The following is an 18,388-nucleotide window of genomic DNA, read 5'->3' as shown; positions in this document are numbered from 1 at the left end:
GCGGCGGTTGCTATGTGAGATAAAACTACCCATGAAGGTATTATTGTTGTTTGTAAGAGTCTGATGATAGTGGTCAAAAGAATGGCTGCGCGTGTCATTGCTATTTCGATCTAAGGGTATTCGCTCGTGAGGATATTCGAAATTCAGCTAGTCGTCCCTCTCTTCACTCGACAATCGCTAAAACCAACTCTGCAACACATACATGCATCTCGTCCCTCGCGCTTGCCTTCCTAAAGAGCCGTGATATCAATCTCACCAAGATCCGCCACCCTTTGTTTCACCTTGTCCCCTTCAGCGCGATTCGATCTGCCTTTCTTTAGAATCTGCCCAAGCATAAAGTGAGTGCAGTCTTCGTCCGCCCAGTAGCTGAGATGACTCGCGATACTAGCGAGGAGAGACATGTCAAACATGCCTTCCTGAATATGATAATCGACTCGACCGTTGCTGTTGAGGGCTTTGACTTTTGCTTCCTCGCGCCTGAGCTTTCGTCCGCGATCTTGCTCGAGCTCGAGGGCAAGGCCTGACGGCTCATCGGATGCAGCACTGCCTCCGGATCGACGGCGCTTTTGAAAACCCGCGTACAGTGTCTCAATCTCGCCGTCTATCAACGTGGGCACTTCATCAGTGCCAGATTTCTTGGCAGCTTCGGCCACAGCCTCTTGCTTCTTGCCACTAGTTGCGGCGGCATCAGTAACAACCTGCTGGCCGTTGGGCAGCGTAGTAGGCTGCTGCAGGGGTCTGGCTTTATCCTGAGGCAACGCTTGTTCCTCGCCAGTGATGCCTAAGCTCCGATTGATAAGGCTAGAAGCGACGCCAGATGTTAAGCCATACCAGCTAGACATGACAGACTGGCCCACTCGCTGGCTTATATTGGCGATTCCAGGCGCACCAAACAGACCTTTCTTGACGTACGGTAGTGGTTGAGGCTTGAGAGAGGCCATCGCGGGGGAGATCAGCGGCTCAATACGGTAAGCGATAGGGTCTGTAGGGTGGAAGATGTTGAAAAAGTCGACACATTTAGGTGATGAGGTAGTGATAGGTATGAGGTCTTTTGAGCGAGTTTGTGCTGCAGCAGTTGTTGAAGATTTCTCAAACGGGTCGGCTCCCAGAGGATCGGGATCGAAGGGCGAGAATGCAAGATCCTGAGCTGCAATTGTGCTCCGACCGGAGATGGTGCGTCCTTTCAACATCTGGAAGAGGGCAATCGGCGATCCAAGTGCGAAGAAGTTATCGACCGGGAAATTCAACTTCAAGTCTGACTTTTCTAAGCCGGCCTCCTTTATGGTCTTGCTGGAAACTCTTCTAGGTCGTGTGCGAGGTCCTTCGTCTTGCCTGCAGAGGAGATCGAAGCAGATTGCACTTCCGAGAGAGTGCCCACAGAGGCTCACTTTACCTTTGAAACCCGTTCGCTCCTTGAAGAGTTTATAGACTCTGTTACACTCCTTTTGAACAATAGTAGCAATGTGTTCCCGATAAGCACTCTGGTACAGCAGAACATCCATGGCAAGATCGGTGATGAGATTCCGTACCGCTGGGACTCCATCGACGGTGATATCCTGGAGAGACGGATACTCATCATCGAGATGGGCTTCTGCATCCCCTATGTCGAATTCCTTACGGTTCTGCTTTAGGCTCTGCTTCGGGAAGTCGAGGAGATGTCTCCAACAAATGGGAAGGACCTGAACACGACAATTCTTTGGATCTCCACTGACAGCCTGCAAGTCAGGCGCGGAGCCATACACAGCCTTCATCGTCTTTCGTAGAGTATTGACATCGTGAATGAAATTGACACTGTCAAGTCTCAATCCTAAACGCTGGCCGACGCCATGGGTGACAAGCACGAGATGGTCGATCTGACGTTCTTGGTCTTCACCGTCTTTTTCTCGAGCATCCTCCATTTCACGTTGCTGCTCTTCTTGGGCGTCCTTCGCATCCGCTTCACTCTCTTCACCGCCGAGACCGGCAAGTGAGGAGAGCTGTCTCTCGAGTGCGGTCCGCTTCTTTTCTTTCTCCGGCGGAACTTCGGTCTCGTCTTTCTTTTCATCGGCTTCCGAGGTCATATTTCTTGACCGACGCTTGTCTTGAGCACTGGTCTTGTCACCAGGTTTTGTGTCGACCGCCTTGGTCCCTTCCGACCAACCACGAACAACTTTGACGCCACCATAGGTTCCGAAGCGCTCCCACATGGTGACACTCATGCGGGACATGAAATCGTCTTGCGTCAGATATGCAACGTTACCGTCTTGATAGGTCACCATAGTGTTCATCCAAGATCCAAATAGGCGATAGCTGTTGTTTGATGGCTGCTCGGCAAAATGGCTCTCTGAGGGTGTTGCTGTGCCGTCTGGCTTCTGGGCCGAGCCGGGTTCTGTAAGCTGCGAATTTGGTCTGCTTCGCGGTTGAGATTGAGATCGAGATGAAGCTGGATTGCGCCACGGGGTGACCTTCAGGTAGCCTTCTTCCAATTGATTAGCCAGATTCTCATCGCATGGCCTCAAGGTGGTCGAGGTGTCCTGGAAGAACCAGCTTCCACGTCTGACATCGTAAACTGGTCCTAGCCAGTAAGCTGGCTCGAGCTCACGTTTCTCGATGTGGACATCGAACAGATAATCCTCGTTGACCGGAACCCGAGTACTAGTGGTGGGGCTTGCGTCATCGTGACTAGCTTCTCCCTCATCTAGAGACTGGTAGGCTTTCTCTAATGCTTGTGAGTCGGTGGTGGAGAAGGCAATGTATTTTTTGGGTGCTGGGGGGGGCTTCTTGTTTTCGGTAGATGTATTTTCGGTACTTAGGGGTTTCCGCTTGGCAACATCAACAGCATAGTACCAACGCGCTCTCAGAGGAGGGCAGTCTCTCGGATACCGATGCAGATTGGGAGAGGGTCGGATGCTTATTGCGTGATCGACACCTGTCGACTGCCTCAGGCCCTCGGGTTGGTTCAATGGCCTGACTTGTGGCGACTTGGGCGGCGGTGTGCTCGCTCTAGTCCATGGGGAGAGCGAGCCCAGGAAGCCCGCCGAAGGTCTAGTAGCATCAGCCATAGCCTTCTTGAAGGTGTTGAGAAGAGCTGGAAAGCGATCCAATGCGGCGGCACTCAATTGATTTCTAGATTTGCTAGGTGCCGATAGTAATACAAGGTCCCCCCTCGTGGTAAGGATACGAGCAGGGATCCGCCGCCTGGGCTGAATTACGAAGTGGTTAGAAGGGGTAGATGAAGGGTGAACATAGAAGCAATGAGGCTCGGATCGTCTCAAGATTTGCGAAGCGACGTCAACACAGCGTCAGAACCAGCGTTCGTACCACGCCTGCCACATGACAACGATGAGATGGGGCACAGTAACAAGGCAATCGTGTTGAGAGTTGAGAGAGCCTCACGGGACCGCAGCACGAGCGCCGCCCTGGACTCAGCCACAACTGCGGGCTCTTGGCTTAGGGTTTAGGGCAGAACACAGCCGCATCAAATGGCGTCACAGCGTGCCTGATCATCTTCCAATTCCCTCCAGCCCAGGATACACGCGGCTGCTTGTCAGGCACCATCATTCCCAGCCTGCGCTTGTAGACTCTCAGATATTTGCCAATTCGAAACTCTCCCACTCTTTCACCCTCATCCATACCGCCGTGCAGCCTTCTCAACCACGAAATCCGTAGGGTGTCAGCCCCCACCACCCCACCATGGCCGCAATCCTCAAGTTACAGCGCAAATACCCTCAGTTCCCACAGAACGAACTCTTCCAGTTGTCGGATGCCTTCCGAAAACTCGATGTCGACGACAAAGGCTACCTTGACGAGGCCACTGTCATCAAGGCCACGCAGACCACCGAGCGCCAGAGCTACGATGTTGTCCGTCAGGCGCTGAAGGAAGTCGAACTCGATTCCTCGCGGCGAGTCGAACTCGAGGACTATGTTGACCTGATCTCCAAGTTGCGAGAATCCTCACCTGCTCAGCAGCGCATGTCCACCGGTCCCGTCAAGTCCGGCGGTCTTGCAGGCAGTGGCGCACCCCCAGTCAAGCACGCGTCCAAACCCAGTTTAGGAGGTGGAGCGGGAGGCAGAATCCAGGTCCAGGGCTCGTCAGCCAACGTTACACATACTATCAACGAAGATGAACGAGTCGCTTTTACAACTCACATCAATGCCGTCCTTGCCGGCGATCCCGACATTGGCCAACTCTTACCCTTCCCCACCGATTCCTTTGAGATGTTTGATTCTTGCAAGGACGGGTTGGTGCTTGCCAAGTTGATCAACGACAGCGTTCCAGACACCATTGACGAGCGGGTTATGAACAAGGCTGGTAGAAAAATCAAATCGCTCAATGCCTTTCACATGACGGAAAACAACAATATTGTCATTGAATCTGCCAAAGGTATCGGATGCTCGGTGGTCAATATTGGTGCGGGCGATATCATTGAAGTGCGCGAGCATTTGATCCTGGGTCTGATCTGGCAAATCATCCGACGGGGCCTGCTGGGCAAGATTGACATCAAGCTGCATCCCGAACTCTACCGTCTGCTGGAGGACGATGAGACGCTCGAGCAATTTCTACGTCTGCCGCCCGAACAGATTCTTCTCCGATGGTTCAATTATCACCTCAAGAATGCCAAATGGCCTCGTCGTGTCAACAACTTCTCCAGCGATGTCAAGGATGGCGAGAACTACACCGTACTCATGAATCAACTTGCGCCAGATCTGTGCTCACGAGGTCCACTTCAAACACCGGATCTGTTACAACGTGCCGAACAAGTGCTCCAGAACGCAGAGAAGCTCGAGTGCCGAAAGTTCCTCACCCCGACTGCTTTGGTGGCCGGAAATCCCAAGCTCAACTTGGCATTTGTGGCTAACCTCTTCAACACCCACCCGGGCCTGGACCCTCTGGAGGAAGGCGAGAAGCCCGAGATCGAGGATTTCGATGCGGAAGGCGAGCGAGAAGCTCGCGTGTTCACCCTCTGGCTCAATTCATTGGACGTACAGCCTGTGGTGCAATCCTTCTTCGATGACTTGCGGGACGGAAGTATCCTGCTCCAAGCCTACGAGAAGGTCATCCCGGGTTCCGTCAACATGCGGCACGTCAATAAGCCCCCTGCGCATGGCGGCGAGATGTCTCGCTTCAAGGCGGTGGAAAACACCAACTACGCCGTGGAGCTTGGCAAGCAAAATCGCTTCAGTTTGGTTGGTATTCAGGGAGCTGATATCACTGACGGTCAACGAACGCTCACACTGGGTCTTGTGTGGCAGCTCATGCGGCGGGATATTCTCAACACCCTTGCTGCAGTCTCACAGCGCATGGGTAAGCGTGAGCTTACCGATTCGGATATGATCAAGTGGGCCAATGACATGGTTCGCAAAGGTGGCAGGAATTCAAGCGTACGGTCGTTCAAGGATCCTGCTATTCTTTCCGGCATCTTTCTGCTGGACGTGCTCAACGGTATGAAGCAAGGATACGTGGATTATGACCTGGTCACACCAGGCAAGACGGATGATGATGCGTACGCCAATGCTAAGCTCAGCATCAGCATCGCACGTAAGATGGCTTGCACCATCTATCTCGTGCCAGATGACATTGTGCAGGGTCGGGCTCGCTTGGTGATGACGTTTGTTGGTAAGTTGCCCTCGTGATAGAGTAATGGTGATGAATCGCTAACATGACTCTAGGTGCCTTGATGGCGGCCGCAGAAAGGCTGTAAATCCAGGGGCTTTCTCCGTCAAGACATTAGAGTCTACTGACCCGCACACTCGGCTCGTGCGGCTGCTCTTTTGATAGTTCAAATGATGGCCAAAAATTTTCCTATTCGAAAACCCTGACGTGTCCAATCCGATATCACGGAACTCCGAGAGGTGAATATCATCGTGCCATCCTGTACCCTGATTACGTGGTCTTGCCCGTGCCTGTCATCGGGCCGTGACCGGGCGGTAGGTGGTATCGGTGCCCCACTACGCTGGCCTCGTCATGATCTTCCCGCCTAACGCCGTGCCCTTGTAGCTGCCGGAAGTCTATGGTAGATTGCGTCGTTGCGTGCCCCTCTTCGTACTTGTGGGTGATAGATAAAAGCAGATCTGCCTGACGCCGCCCGAGGAATCTCAACGATCTCAGCATCATTGCTACCCACACCCAACGAAAATAGTTATTCCTCGAGAAAGTATCACTCGCCATGGCCTCCAACCCCCCCGGCAAATGCTGCTACCAAGGCGTAAAACATGAAGGAACACCCAAGGGTAAGCTCTCCCAACTGGGTGATTTCGAAATCTACACCGTTGGTGAGCCGAGCGAGTACGGCCTCATAATGTAAGTTGACAAGGGAAGGCTTCTACCGTTAGAGCTGACTGAGCATCCGCCAGCATCACCGACGTCATCGGCCACAAGTTCACCAACGCACAGCTTATTGCGGATCAGTTCGCCGCGAATGGCTACTTCGTGGTTATGCCAGACTTGTTCGATGGCAATCCAATCGAGCTCAACCGCCCTGAAGGCTTCGACATCATGAAGTGGCTGGGCGGCGAGTACCACCCCAAGAAGCGCGCTCATGACCCTCCCCATGTCGACCCCATCATCGACTCAACTATCATCTATTTGAGGGATCAAGGTGTCAAGGTTCGTTGTCCCATTCGTCTCCTCCCCTCGCCCTCCAAACGCAGGCACTGACCCTTGACGCAGAAAATCGGCGCCGTCGGATACTGCTTCGGTGGCAAATATGTCGTGCGCCATCTGCGTCCCGACCAGGGCAAAATCGACGTCGGCTACACTGCCCACCCTTCGTTTGTGCAGGACGATGAGCTCAAGGACATCCAAGGTCCGCTCTCCATCGCTGCCGCCGAGACCGATGAGATCTTCCCCAACGACAAGCGCCACCACACCGAGGACATTCTCAAGGAGCTCAAATTCCCGTATCAGATCAATCTGTACGCCGGTGTGGAGCACGGATTCTCTGTTCGTGGCGATCTCAACGATAAGAGGCAAAAGTACGCCAAGGAAGCCGCTTTCTTGCAGGGTGTGCAGTGGTTTGACTACCACCTGAAAGGAGAAGAACTGGCTGCCAAGTAAGCCGCATCCTGTTCATACAGTCCATGATCGGGAACCAGGTGAGCAGGGTAACAATGCTAGGAAATCAGCGGCACAACTGACAGACCCAGACCCGAATCAAAACTCTAGCTTATGTCAGTATGGATGCACCTGACATCGAGGCCACAGTGTCATATAAAAGTCATAGTCGAAATTCATCACAGCCTGACACGCATGCGCGAACCTTCTATAAGCCCTCATCCATTGGAACAAGCTCAATATCAACCTCCACCGGCACTCCAAAGCCCCTCACCCAGTGCTTCTTCTTACCCACCTTCTCCCACCCTTCCACCAAGGCAGTCAACGTCTCCCTCTTCAGCACCTCCTCCCCTTCTCTCCCCCGCAACCGCACCCTCACTCCCTGATACAGGCCCTTCTTGCCCAAGCCCTCAGCCCATTGAGACGCGACCTTCAGCCTTGCTTTCGTGCCCACCCTGCCCGCCGGATACACCTCACCCAGCAAGCCGGCCACCACGCCGAGATACTCAGCCCACCAGCCCTCCTGCGGACTCAGCACACCCCTCAGCCGGTCCACCACCTCATCCCACGGCTTGGGGACCTCGCCGTCCCAGCGCCTCCGCAGCGCCAGCGCCAACACCGCCCTCTCACTGTGTCCCACGCCGTGCACGCCGGCCAGCGCCCCCGTCAACGGCATCATGAGCGCGTTTAAGCTCCTCGTCTCCTTCGTGTGGCTGCTGCCCAGATACATGCAGTCGGCGATGGCGCGGCATATCTCCATCGAGAACACCGCGGGGACCTGCCGGTCCAAGTAGCACTTTCCCGGCAGACTCGCGCACAGCACCTCGGCGATGCGTCCGGCGTCCTCGGGACCCAGCACACTCGTCGCCGCACACAACGGGTCCTGCATCTTGACCGCCGGCGGCAGCGAATCGTACAGGAAGCCTTCGCGCACGCCACCCTGACAGAAGCGCACGTCGCGCACGAACGGCAGCGCCTCGACGACGCAGTTGACCAGGAAGGCCACGGCGGGGACCTGCGCGGCGCGCCGCTTGCTGACGCGGAAGACGCCGTGACCCTCCTCGGCGCGCACGGCGAGGGCGGCCAGCTCCTCGATGTCGGTGGTCTGACTCCAGGCGTGCTTGCTGATGCTGAAGCCGTTGATGATGGGGATCGGGTACGGCGAGACCTTGTGGCGCGACATGTGCAGGAAGCCCCAGCCGCGGAAGCCGCCGCCGCTGAGGTAGAGCGTGAGGCCGTGGTGCATGGCGAGGCGGCGCAGGGACTCGGGGAGCTGGAGGTCGGAGTAGGCTTGGCGGAATTGGGACTTGATCGTGCTGGCGAGGTCATCTTTGGCAGCCGAAGGTCCTTGGGTGGAGGAGAGGGTTGAGAGTTGTTGCGTTAGAGCTGCTGCGCCGTACGGGAACGAAATGCTGCCTATCGGCGAGGTGATGGTTGTTCCGGCCGAGTCGGTGGTTAGATAAGTCAACTGCGTTGAGCCACCTGCACCAGAGCTGTTAGCAAGATCCAAGCTGCGTCTATGAGATCAATGTCGAGATGCGAATGCAAAAACCGTCAGTAGTGGACGTACCGCCTAGGTCCATGACGAGGCCTTCCACATGTTTGAAACTGCTGGCCACGCCCATTGCGCCAATACGGCCCTCCATCTCCTTCGAAAGCATGTCGACTTCCCAGCCTGTAGCATCTTTGATCTGCTTTCTAAGCGCAGCGTTAGCATCGTTTCCGTTGCCCTACCCAGTCACCGAATACACGCAAGCAAGAGCCAGCGCCCCGCCTCTCCCCCCTCCCCCTACCACCAACAACTGCCGCCAGCGAAAACGATCAGTCAAGTGCACTCACCGAAAATCCTCACTATTGACCGCCGTCCTCGTCGCCTCCGTCGCCAACACCCTGACATTAGTCTCCGGCACGCCAAAATCCTTGCACACGACCCTGAACCTCCTCAGCGCGGCGACGACTTCATCGATGGTCGCCTGCGGGATGGGACCTTTAGTGTTGGACTCGGCGTACTGGGCATCGTACAGCGACACGCCGGTGCGATCCTGGTAGACGGTGGGCAGGGAGCGCGCGGTGGGGCCGCCGACGTCTGTGATGGAGAAGCGGATGCCGTTGCTGGAAAGGGTCACGGGGGAGTGCGTCAGTAAGGTGACAGCAGCGTTGAGGACTGGGTTTATATGGTGTTCTGGGGGAAATGTGATGAAGGCAGGACGTACGACCAAGGTTCGCTTGGTGGGCCGCAAACTCACCTTCCCATATCGACCAGGCCGTACAGCCCGCTTGGCGAAAAGGCCGGCATATCTCTTGAAACTTCGGCTTCCCGAGCAGATGGTTGAGGTTTAGCGTCTCAATATTAGTTTGAAAGATATAGACTTGACCAGTATTAGTTGCTTTCGTCCTGTTGGAATGTAGTAGTGTTGTAGTAGAATGAAAAATGCGTGAGCTGAAGTGGGGTGGGTTGAATGCTCTGCGCGCACGTGGGCTCGCAGATTATGATCGTCAAGCACCAAATTAGGATGGAGGTCAATACTGCATCGCGCCGACAAAATACTCTTGACAATGGCAATATGTATGGATACCGTGTTGTCATTCTAGGCTCGGGTTCGCTAGTCTCGATGTGATGAATATAAAAGTACGAAGCGAGGCATGGCGTCTTAACGACTATGGCTCTCAGCTACCGCCGCCGCCACAGATATACCTCAGAGCACGGGGCACCCAGGCTTGACCTTCTTTCCGGGCTTCGCCGACTGCGTCGGCTCGATGCCAACCGCTTGCCACGCCTGAGTGACCACACCGACCACGTCGACGTCAACGCATTTCTTGGCATAGCGAGCGGCGTGCTTCACCGTGAGAGAGGCGAAGAATGGGAAGCAGTTCCAGTGCCGATTGTCTGGCTCTGCAGCGAACGAGCGAAGATCAGGGTCCGTCAGAACGTCATACCAGATTCGGCCTGCAATGTCCCAGGAGTAGCCTCCAAGGCCTGTGGCGGCGAGGTGGAACACCTTGTTTGGGATTCCCGAATTGACGTGGACGCCTCCCTACTGTTACAAGTCAGTGACCGGACAAGGCAATGAGGTAATCAACACTTGCATCGCTTCCTTCGTCATCGGGTACGTCAAGGTAGTTGTCCATATGATCCGGCTGGGGATCTGTACCGATCACAGACTCGCTATAAGCAGTACCTGGAGCCTTCATACTCCTGAGAGCAACGATTCCTGTCTGGGGATTGAAAATGCCTTGGCCAATTAACCAGTCGGCATCAGCGGCACGTTGAGGATTGACGCCTCCCCGCCATTGTTTGACCATCGATCCAAAGACGTCTGACATGTGCTCTGAACCAGTTCAGCACAATGCCACTCGGGAGACCAATTACTCACCGTTCAAGGCACTAGCTTGCATATTGTACGGCAGGGCAGCTTCGTACTGTGTGACGCCGTGGGTAAGTTCGTGAGCGATGACGTCCGGCGCGCAGGTAAAATCCGCAAAGACGTCTCCGTCTCCGTCGCCGAAGACCATCTGTGTGCCATCCCACTATTACTGCAGGTCAGTCTGGTCCGCTGCTGGTGATGGAACAATATAGGGGACAGGCAGCTCAACTACTCACTAAACAAGTGGTCAGCCAAACTCTAAAGGAAATGCAAGGAGTGCGCAGACGCTAGAAGAGGCAGAGCCACCGTGTGCGAGGAAGGCCGCAAGAGGAAGAGGAGGCTTACCATATGCGTTAGCAAAACCAGGAGGGGGCACCTCGTCATCGAAGTGAATGGAGCCAAGGAGTGACATCCCGAGTCCATTGATCGAGTTGCGGCCGAACATCTGATAGTAGAAATCGAATGTCTGCTTGAAGGTTTCCTAGACATTCTTGGGTAGATCAGTACAAAGTCATAGGCTCATTCGTCGACGCAGGGGAATCCTCGCGTACCTGGCCGCAGCTATCCACATGAGACGTATTCTGTCCCTCGCGTAGGACCCGCTGTCCTGGCACCTCATCGGTGTGCTCGCAATCATAAAGCACCCGACGAAGTCGCTTGGGTGAGCGCTGGTCCGCAGACATCAAGATAGCCCCTTGCTGACGGTCTCTTTGAAGTTGCTCGGTATTTGCCCTGCTGGTGCGGGCATGCTCTTTCGCCTCGTCCGACACTGCCTCATTGTCGATGATAGCATCATAGATCTGAGTCGGGATTATAGTTGCTGAACGTACCCCTAAAAGGGCTCGGCGGTTGGCATGGAGCCGATGACTGTGCAGAAGGGATCGGGCTGCACAGGCACGACTATGGGCGGAAGCCGATGGACTGGAGGCAACCTTCTGAAGGACGAGGTTGGGAACGATGCTGCACACGTGCGGACAAGACATCTTGGGGATGGGTTGTAGCTGCAAATGTATGGATAATGGTAATTGCTGATAAGGATGACTGACGACAAGAGGTGTAGTTGAAGGAGATCAAATGGATCCAACCGATCGAGAAATCTGCGGTTCTTGCGATGATGGCTGCTTCCTCAGTAGACACATGTGGTAGGTCTTCCGAGTTTGGAAATGGAAGTCACGACTCCGTGCAAACGCAAAACTGCAGGGAGAGAAACAATTGACTTTGACATCACTTGACCTCACCTAGCCCGTGCTAGGACGCTGCTGTATGGTATACACGGTCTTCATTCACCAATGGTGAACTTCTCAAGAGAGGTCTTCTTGATGAAATGCATCTCCAAACGCCGAATCGTCCATTCCATCCAGATTCAGCTCGTCGTTGCCATCATCATCGTAGCTTGCCAGCGCGTCTCCTGCCGTATCTACGTCTCCAAACGCCTCGCTAAACTCATTGCTTTCCATTTGATCTCCTTGTCCCTGCTCGGCTGGGGTTCCTTGATTCGATGTCTGACCGGATCGATTCAGTCCTTGCTGATTTGACTGATTTGCGAAGTTCTCGGGGGCTTGATTCGCAGAGCTAGACGCCGATGTATCTGGCATCTTAGCCGCTTCCTCAGCTGTGGGCGCCTCCATGTGCTCTCCGCCTCCTTCCGGACCCTCCATGTCCATGACCCAATCGTTGTCGGCATTTACCAGATCGTCGCCAGCGTCTGGGCCATCGTCAAGGCCGTCCATGTTGATGTCGAGATCGACCCCGTCTGCTAGATCCAGATCCTGAGCGTCCTCCCCCATTGCAGGTGTATCTTGCGGCTCTCCGACAGTCTGCTGAGGTTGTGGTGGTGGAACTGAGACATTCGATGGAGCTGACTCATTTGCCTGAAGCTGCACAGCTGATACTTCGCTTGCTGAAGTGGCTTGTTGCGGATCTGCTGGGGCTTGAGGTGGTGGTTGCGACTCTGAAGGCGACGTAGCCATCTTGACTGGCGACATTTGAGGTTTGGACGAGCTTGACATGCTCAGAGTCCTTGGAGGAGGACGGTCTTCAAGTCCACCCCGCTCCACCATCGTCACCGGCGATACTCGTTCGATCTTCCTGCCTAAAGAGCTCTGTACTTCCTGAGCTATGTCGTCAAGAACGTCCCCATTCGGGTGGTCTACTGAGCTTGCGTTGGATAGTGCCTTCTCGTTTTCCGTAGGTGCCGCTCTTAGCTTTTTCTCGGCCGTACTTAGCACACTCGTGCGCTTCAAGCGATCGATTCTTGCTGCATGTTGTCGCTTGAGCTTGTCGATCTCTGCTTGCATGTCGGCGATCCTCTGGGTTGCGCGCTTATTGAAATCATCAGCCTTGCCGTTTTCCAACCTGCCCACCCGCAGTGGGTCGCTGTTGCCAGAAGATTCCCGCAACACTGTAACAGGCGCGTCGAAGAAGTCTTTGGTCAACACCTCGAGCTCACCTTTGCGACCGAGCCCTAGGTCACCAGGTAGAATCGAGAAGATGCCGTAGGGCGATTCCAGAATCTCTTCCATCCATTCATGATGTTGCTCGTAGCGCACGCGGCTTATGTCTCTTGGCGACATAAAGTCCAATATATCTCCGCGAGATACATCCTCTTCTTCTTCAAGAGTAGCCTCATTGCCGTGACTGGCTCCCCGACGATGGCCGCTCTGACCTCGGGTCACCGCCTGGGGGGCATTGATCGTCGGCCAGTTGGACCTGTCGTGAAGCATGAACTCTTTGCGCGCCAGCTGACCTTGCGCCTGGATCATCCTCCTCTGCTGGATCTGGTGCTGAGTTTGTGATGAAACGGGTATCGAGCCCGCGGGAACGATATCGCGCGGAGCCGCCCTGGAATAGGCGACGAGGAAAAGTGAAGGATCGCAGTTCGGCATGTTTGGGTTCGTAGGTAGAAGCCGGTATCTTTTCCTGCTATGCGACGCCATGGGTTCACCCTGCATTCGGTATCCGGAGCGATGATAGAACATCTCAACTTGCTGTTTCTAGATCAGTCTCGAACTGAGTGATTATCGGGTCAACGTACAAAGCCTCTGACGTCGGATTTGAAGGTTTGTTCAGCATCTGCATAGATGTAGCCATCACTGGCGAAAGTTGTGCCCATATACTCCAGCGGCTGCCAAACGAGCAGCAGCGTTCCGTCGGTCGGCGCATCTAGGAACTGCCATTGCATCGGCTGAAGGTCTCGGACGACCTTAGGTGCCTCGGAGAGGTATGAAACGATGCTCTCGAGGGTGGGATTGTTGGTAACTGGGTATCGGCTTTTTGACACCAGGTGAATATGGGGCAGTAGAACCTGGGCAACGCCGGCCGCAGGGTCCTTCAAGTGCTGCATCTTGATCGCCGAACTATGCGCCACTGACTGGCGACGAATCTAAATCAAAGGATAATCAGACACAAGAGCGCTGAAAGTTGTCCCAATTTTGATGCGGACGCGCATCTCAGGCGCGTTCTACAGATCCAGCCGCAGGGTCTTGGCACTTAGCCCGATGCTGTGGTGTTAGGAATGCATCTGTTCGTTCAACACTCTACCAGCTCCGCCAATTATCTTTAACTTGCGACTGATGGTATACCAGAAGGCTCGTGAATTCTCAACTTCAGGCATTGTCTCTATCTGATTGCCTGAGAATACCTGCAATGGCACCCTTGCCATCAATCTGCAACTGCTGCTAGTTGTACAGGAGATGCGCCGTACGGCCGGCCCTGCTAACGCCATTCCATGCTGCCCGATATTCCATTTACAGCTCACTGGTAACGTTTGAGAACTCGCCCTTCTCCAGCTTCGTCTGCCAAAAGATGGGGTTTGTGTCGAAGAAACCATGCTTGACCCAGCCGTCCTCCTTGACATGATAGAGGTTGATGTAGCCACCTGAGAAAGCATCTCGGTGGGTGGCCGCCAAAATACTCCTTCGGCCTAGCTCCAGAGCCTCGTCATCCTCCAAGTCGTATTTGTATTGAGCATCTAGCACACCGTACGCAAATGTTTGACCAGATCCGACACAGAAGAGGTTGCCCGAAAGCCGAGTGCCATCGGAATCAATGTAGTAGAGTGCAGGCCCTTCTTGTGGAGTGACACCAGTGATCATGGTACCCATTGAGAGACCCATGCCTTTGTAGGAGTAGACGAGGTTGGAGAGAATCTTGGATGCGGCAGCGACAGAGATGCGGCGCTTCTGTCGAAGCTCGTGCAGGCGACACTGGATTCCGAGATATGCGAGCCAGTATTGGCAATCCTGCAGAAAGTCAGTTATGCAGTTTGAACCAGCTCTGAAGACAACTTACGGCGGCGCCGCCAGCCATAGTACCGAGCAACATAGGGTTGATCTCGATGACCTTTTTGACGGTCTGTGACGCAATCCAGTTGCCGGCTGTGGCTCTTGAATCGGTAGCTACGATGATGCCACCCTTGAATCTGAAAGCGAGTGTCGTGGTTCCATGAGCGATCTTGATGGGGCAATTAGGATTGGAGTAGTCATCGGTGGCAGCACGGAGGAAAGCAGCAGGTTTCGGTACGGGTGGCATGGCGAACTTCAGAGAGAGCGGTGGTAACGAAGACGCATAGTCTTGCTGCTCTTCATAGTTGTACCCCTCGCGTGCAAACTGTGGTTGCGTGTACTGCGCAACGAGCGTATCCATGATGGTCGATGCGCAGCGACTGCGGAAGGAAGGTATGGACTGGAATAGACTTGGAAAAGACAAGATCTGAAGAAGAAGTCGTGGTAGTACAAGTAAAAACGACGATGAAGCGGTTTGAAATGATGAATTGGTGAGGTGGTCGAGCTTCAGGATTGCTGCTATGAGTATGATGCGCAACGCGACGGGCGCCTTGCGGGTCCGGAGTAACATCTTGCCGAGAAAGCCCGGCTACAGCTATACTTCGTAAGGAAGAAATGCGTCAGCACGTACCTGTAGGCACAAGTTTACGAGAGCTGCTTCAGAAGCTGGACATTTCTTCACTGGTCCAATGTGCCATCATAATCGTTATCAACGACCAGCCTCAACTCTGTTCTTATCCAAACGTCATGACGAACATAGAACAACAGAACCAAGACTCTCACGACGGACCAGTATCAGAGCACACGCCTCTACTTTCCAACACCGAGGCCAGTCCAACCGGCAAACAGCAACCCAATGGCATTACCTCCCCGACGGATACCCTCGATGGCAGCCCTCCAGCCACAGATGAACATGAGGTCGATCAGATTCCCAAAGTTCAAATCTTCTTTCTCTGTTGTGCCCGGCTGTTTGAACCCATTGCGTTCTTCAGCATCTTTCCCTTCGTCAACCAGATGATCTTCGATACTGGTGAAGTCAAGGAGACGGCCGTCGGTTTTTACTCAGGCCTCATCGAATCGATCTTCTCTATCACTCAGATGCTAGTAATGATTCCATGGGGCAAGCTTGCGGACCACCCCCGAGTAGGGCGCAAACCCGTTCTAGTATTCTCCCTAGTCGGCGTTTCTATATGCACCGCTTTATTCGGAACCAGCAGCACCATCTGGCAGATGTTTCTCTATCGCTGCTCTGCTGGTGTCTTTGCCGGAACAGTCGTCACCATTCGGACCATGATGGCGGAAAACAGCAACAAGGTGACGCAGGCGAGAGTCTTCAGCTGGTTCGCTTTCAGCGGCAACCTTGGTATCTTTCTGGGACCGTTGCTCGGTGGCATGTTGGCCAACCCTGTCAGACAATATCCTTCTCTCTTTGGACACACGCAATACTTCAAGGATTATCCATACGCCCTAGCCACTTTTGTCTGCGGCGCACTTGGCCTACTGACCGCGTTACTGACCACAATATTTGTCAAGGAGACCCTCAAAGATAAGGAGAAGTTGTCATCAGAAGAGAATTCAGCGGCTCCTGTTGACAGCGGCATGGGAATACTGGACTTGATCAGATCTCCTGGCGTGGCGATGGTCCTATTCTTGCAATGCCACATCATGCTACTGGCCTTCTCTTATACAGCCGTTATGCCTGTCTTCTATTTCACACCTGTCCGGCGGGCTGGATTCGGCTTCAATCCTCAACAGATCTCACTGTTCATGTGTCTTGGTGGTGCTGCGCAATCAATGTGGCTGCTGGTAGCCTTTCCGTGGATCCAACGGCGCTACAGTACGGGTACTGTGATCCGGGCCTGCGCACGGGCTTATCCATTCTTCTTCCTTGTCCATCCACTGCTGAATCTCGTCCTGCGGCGCGACTACACCCTTGCGTTCTGGATCAGCGGTCCGATTCTCCTCATGCTAGGCTGTTCAGTAGCGATGTCGTTTACTGCAATTCAGCTTGCCATCAATGATGTCAATCCGAAGCCATCTACGTTAGGTACGCTGAACTCACTGGCGCTTGCGCTAGTCAGCGGCATTAGGTCGTTCAGTCCAGCGCTATTTACCAGCATTTTTGCGGTCGGCGTGGAACACCAAATCGTGTATGGCTACTTGATCTGGATTGTGTTGGCAGTCCTGGCTTTAGGCTTTACTTTTGATTGCCAGTTGCTTCCAAAGAATGCGGAGGGTAAGCAATCCAAGCAGCTTCAGGAGGCCGATGGACAAGCGTAGGCCTGGAACGATGATTGAGTGGGAGCTGGATGTAATCAATTATGCTGAAGACCCGAAGATAACTGCCAGAACATTACGGAGAGATACTGATGATTGAAGCAATGTCTAGCTCCCACTGCTGTCGGAGTTGGGATCTACCCTACTGGCATCGGCTATCGGAGAAGGCTAACCCCTCTGGAATCGAGGCGCACAAGCTTTGCTCCACTGGCGGATAAGGCGCTCGGGAGGCCCGTATTCCAATGGTGCATCTGCGACGGACATGGGACGTCAAATGAGAGGCAAACTACCCCTGAGTTTATCGGGTGTCCGCTAAGCACTATACTCGGCACGCCAACAGGCTTCCCTGAGCCTTGTCGCTCCGGATCGCACATCTGCCATATTCATTGTCTACTTCCCTCTGTTTCAGCTACACTAGGTCATAACAAACACGCATCACCGACATGGCGACCACAACGAGGCCACGATTGATTGATCAACTCCCCACAATTACCCGATCTGAGCCCATGGCTGTCCTTGTTCTCAGTCCAGCCCGTAGTGGCACCACATCTGTGGAGTCTGCACTTACTCATCTCGGATACAACGTCTACAAGGGAATGAAGCACGCCTTCCTCTATGCTTCTCGCGGCGAGAATACCTATCCACAATGGTCCGAAGCGCTTGACGCCAAGTATGCGCTGACTCACTCCAACAATACGCGCTATGGCACCACCACGTCTTTCGCTGTCGCCGACTTCGACAAGATCCTTGGCAACTACGATGCCGTCGTAGGCTGGCCCCTGTCCTGTTTCCCAGAAGAGGCCCTCGCAGCGTACCCGGACGCCAAAGTCATTCTTATGGACCGCCCGACTTCAAGCTGGAGCGCGTCGATGCGCCGCACACTCGTCACGCGCCTGACCTGGCCAAGTTGGAAGGTCCTCCTGCCACTCGAAAATGGACTGATTCGCGACTGTATTCAGTGCGGCCAACGCTGTCTGAATGCATGGACGGATGGGAATCCGTGGGACAAGGAAGCGTTGGAGAAGCGATATGAGGAGCACAATGCGTTGGTAAAGCGGGAGTGTGAGAAGCAGGGGCGGCCACTGCTCGTGTATGAGGCGAAAGAGGGCTGGGCGCCGCTGTGCAAGTTCCTGGCTAAGGAGGTGCCGGATGCGCCGTTTCCAAGGGAGGCGGCCGGCGGGCAGTTCGAGAAGCAGGGGAAGATATTCTGGGCGATGGCTTTAGCCAAAGTGATCGGGAAGGGAGTGGTCGTGACGGCATTGTCGGCCATGGCGTACTTCGCGCTGAAGTATCTTCGGCGAAGGTAGATAGTGAGGTGCTCATGGCTGAGCCACATGAATCGTCTCCCGAAGCAGAACATGAAAGGCGCGGGTAGAAGATGTGGGCGTGCGTCTCAGGCGCACATTGTCCACCCAATCTTCACCTCAGTT

At 54.3% G+C, this 18,388-nt stretch overlaps 9 protein-coding genes across 9 annotated transcripts; 4 read left to right on the top strand and 5 right to left on the bottom strand.

Moving 5' to 3' along the window:
- Positions 1-230: 230 nt before the first annotated feature.
- Positions 231-3,041, bottom strand: HMPREF1541_05770 (uncharacterized protein; the record flags this gene model as incomplete). The annotated part of the gene is made up of 1 exon (XM_008720107.1): positions 231-3,041. One exon carries the CDS (start codon positions 3,039-3,041, stop codon positions 231-233), a length of 2,811 nt encoding a protein of 936 aa, XP_008718329.1.
- Positions 3,042-3,672: 631 nt separating this feature from the next.
- HMPREF1541_05769 (uncharacterized protein) lies at positions 3,673-5,613 on the top strand (the record flags this gene model as incomplete). The annotated part of the gene is made up of 1 exon (XM_008720106.1): positions 3,673-5,613. The coding sequence occupies one exon, from the start codon at positions 3,673-3,675 to the stop codon at positions 5,611-5,613; it is 1,941 nt and encodes a 646-aa protein (XP_008718328.1).
- A 533-nt stretch (positions 5,614-6,146) lies between these two features.
- HMPREF1541_05768 (uncharacterized protein) lies at positions 6,147-7,036 on the top strand (the record flags this gene model as incomplete). The annotated part of the gene is made up of 3 exons (XM_008720105.1): positions 6,147-6,280; positions 6,334-6,586; positions 6,650-7,036. 3 exons carry the CDS (start codon positions 6,147-6,149, stop codon positions 7,034-7,036), a joined length of 774 nt encoding a protein of 257 aa, XP_008718327.1.
- Positions 7,037-7,241: 205 nt separating this feature from the next.
- HMPREF1541_05767 (uncharacterized protein) lies at positions 7,242-9,329 on the bottom strand (the record flags this gene model as incomplete). The annotated part of the gene is made up of 4 exons (XM_008720104.1): positions 7,242-8,515; positions 8,604-8,731; positions 8,873-9,145; positions 9,280-9,329. 4 exons carry the CDS (start codon positions 9,327-9,329, stop codon positions 7,242-7,244), a joined length of 1,725 nt encoding a protein of 574 aa, XP_008718326.1.
- A 400-nt stretch (positions 9,330-9,729) lies between these two features.
- HMPREF1541_05766 (uncharacterized protein) lies at positions 9,730-10,546 on the bottom strand (the record flags this gene model as incomplete). The annotated part of the gene is made up of 3 exons (XM_008720103.1): positions 9,730-10,068; positions 10,115-10,362; positions 10,408-10,546. 3 exons carry the CDS (start codon positions 10,544-10,546, stop codon positions 9,730-9,732), a joined length of 726 nt encoding a protein of 241 aa, XP_008718325.1.
- Positions 10,547-11,699: 1,153 nt separating this feature from the next.
- On the bottom strand, positions 11,700-13,741 carry HMPREF1541_05765 (uncharacterized protein; the record flags this gene model as incomplete). Its single annotated transcript, XM_008720102.1, has 2 exons — positions 11,700-13,385; positions 13,433-13,741. The coding sequence occupies 2 exons, from the start codon at positions 13,739-13,741 to the stop codon at positions 11,700-11,702; spliced, it is 1,995 nt and encodes a 664-aa protein (XP_008718324.1).
- Positions 13,742-14,144: 403 nt separating this feature from the next.
- On the bottom strand, positions 14,145-15,042 carry HMPREF1541_05764 (uncharacterized protein; the record flags this gene model as incomplete). Its single annotated transcript, XM_008720101.1, has 2 exons — positions 14,145-14,639; positions 14,689-15,042. The coding sequence occupies 2 exons, from the start codon at positions 15,040-15,042 to the stop codon at positions 14,145-14,147; spliced, it is 849 nt and encodes a 282-aa protein (XP_008718323.1).
- A 386-nt stretch (positions 15,043-15,428) lies between these two features.
- On the top strand, positions 15,429-16,961 carry HMPREF1541_05763 (uncharacterized protein; the record flags this gene model as incomplete). Its single annotated transcript, XM_008720100.1, has 1 exon — positions 15,429-16,961. The coding sequence occupies one exon, from the start codon at positions 15,429-15,431 to the stop codon at positions 16,959-16,961; it is 1,533 nt and encodes a 510-aa protein (XP_008718322.1).
- Positions 16,962-17,401: 440 nt separating this feature from the next.
- Positions 17,402-18,265, top strand: HMPREF1541_05762 (uncharacterized protein; the record flags this gene model as incomplete). Its single annotated transcript, XM_008720099.1, has 1 exon — positions 17,402-18,265. One exon carries the CDS (start codon positions 17,402-17,404, stop codon positions 18,263-18,265), a length of 864 nt encoding a protein of 287 aa, XP_008718321.1.
- Positions 18,266-18,388: the final 123 nt, after the last annotated feature.

The sequence above is a fragment of the Cyphellophora europaea genome (genome assembly GCF_000365145.1).
Source record: "Cyphellophora europaea CBS 101466 unplaced genomic scaffold supercont1.5, whole genome shotgun sequence".
Lineage (NCBI taxonomy): Eukaryota > Fungi > Ascomycota > Eurotiomycetes > Chaetothyriales > Cyphellophoraceae > Cyphellophora > Cyphellophora europaea.
The sequence above is the reverse complement of the archived record's forward strand: the minus strand, read 5'-3'. Positions and strand labels throughout refer to the sequence as shown.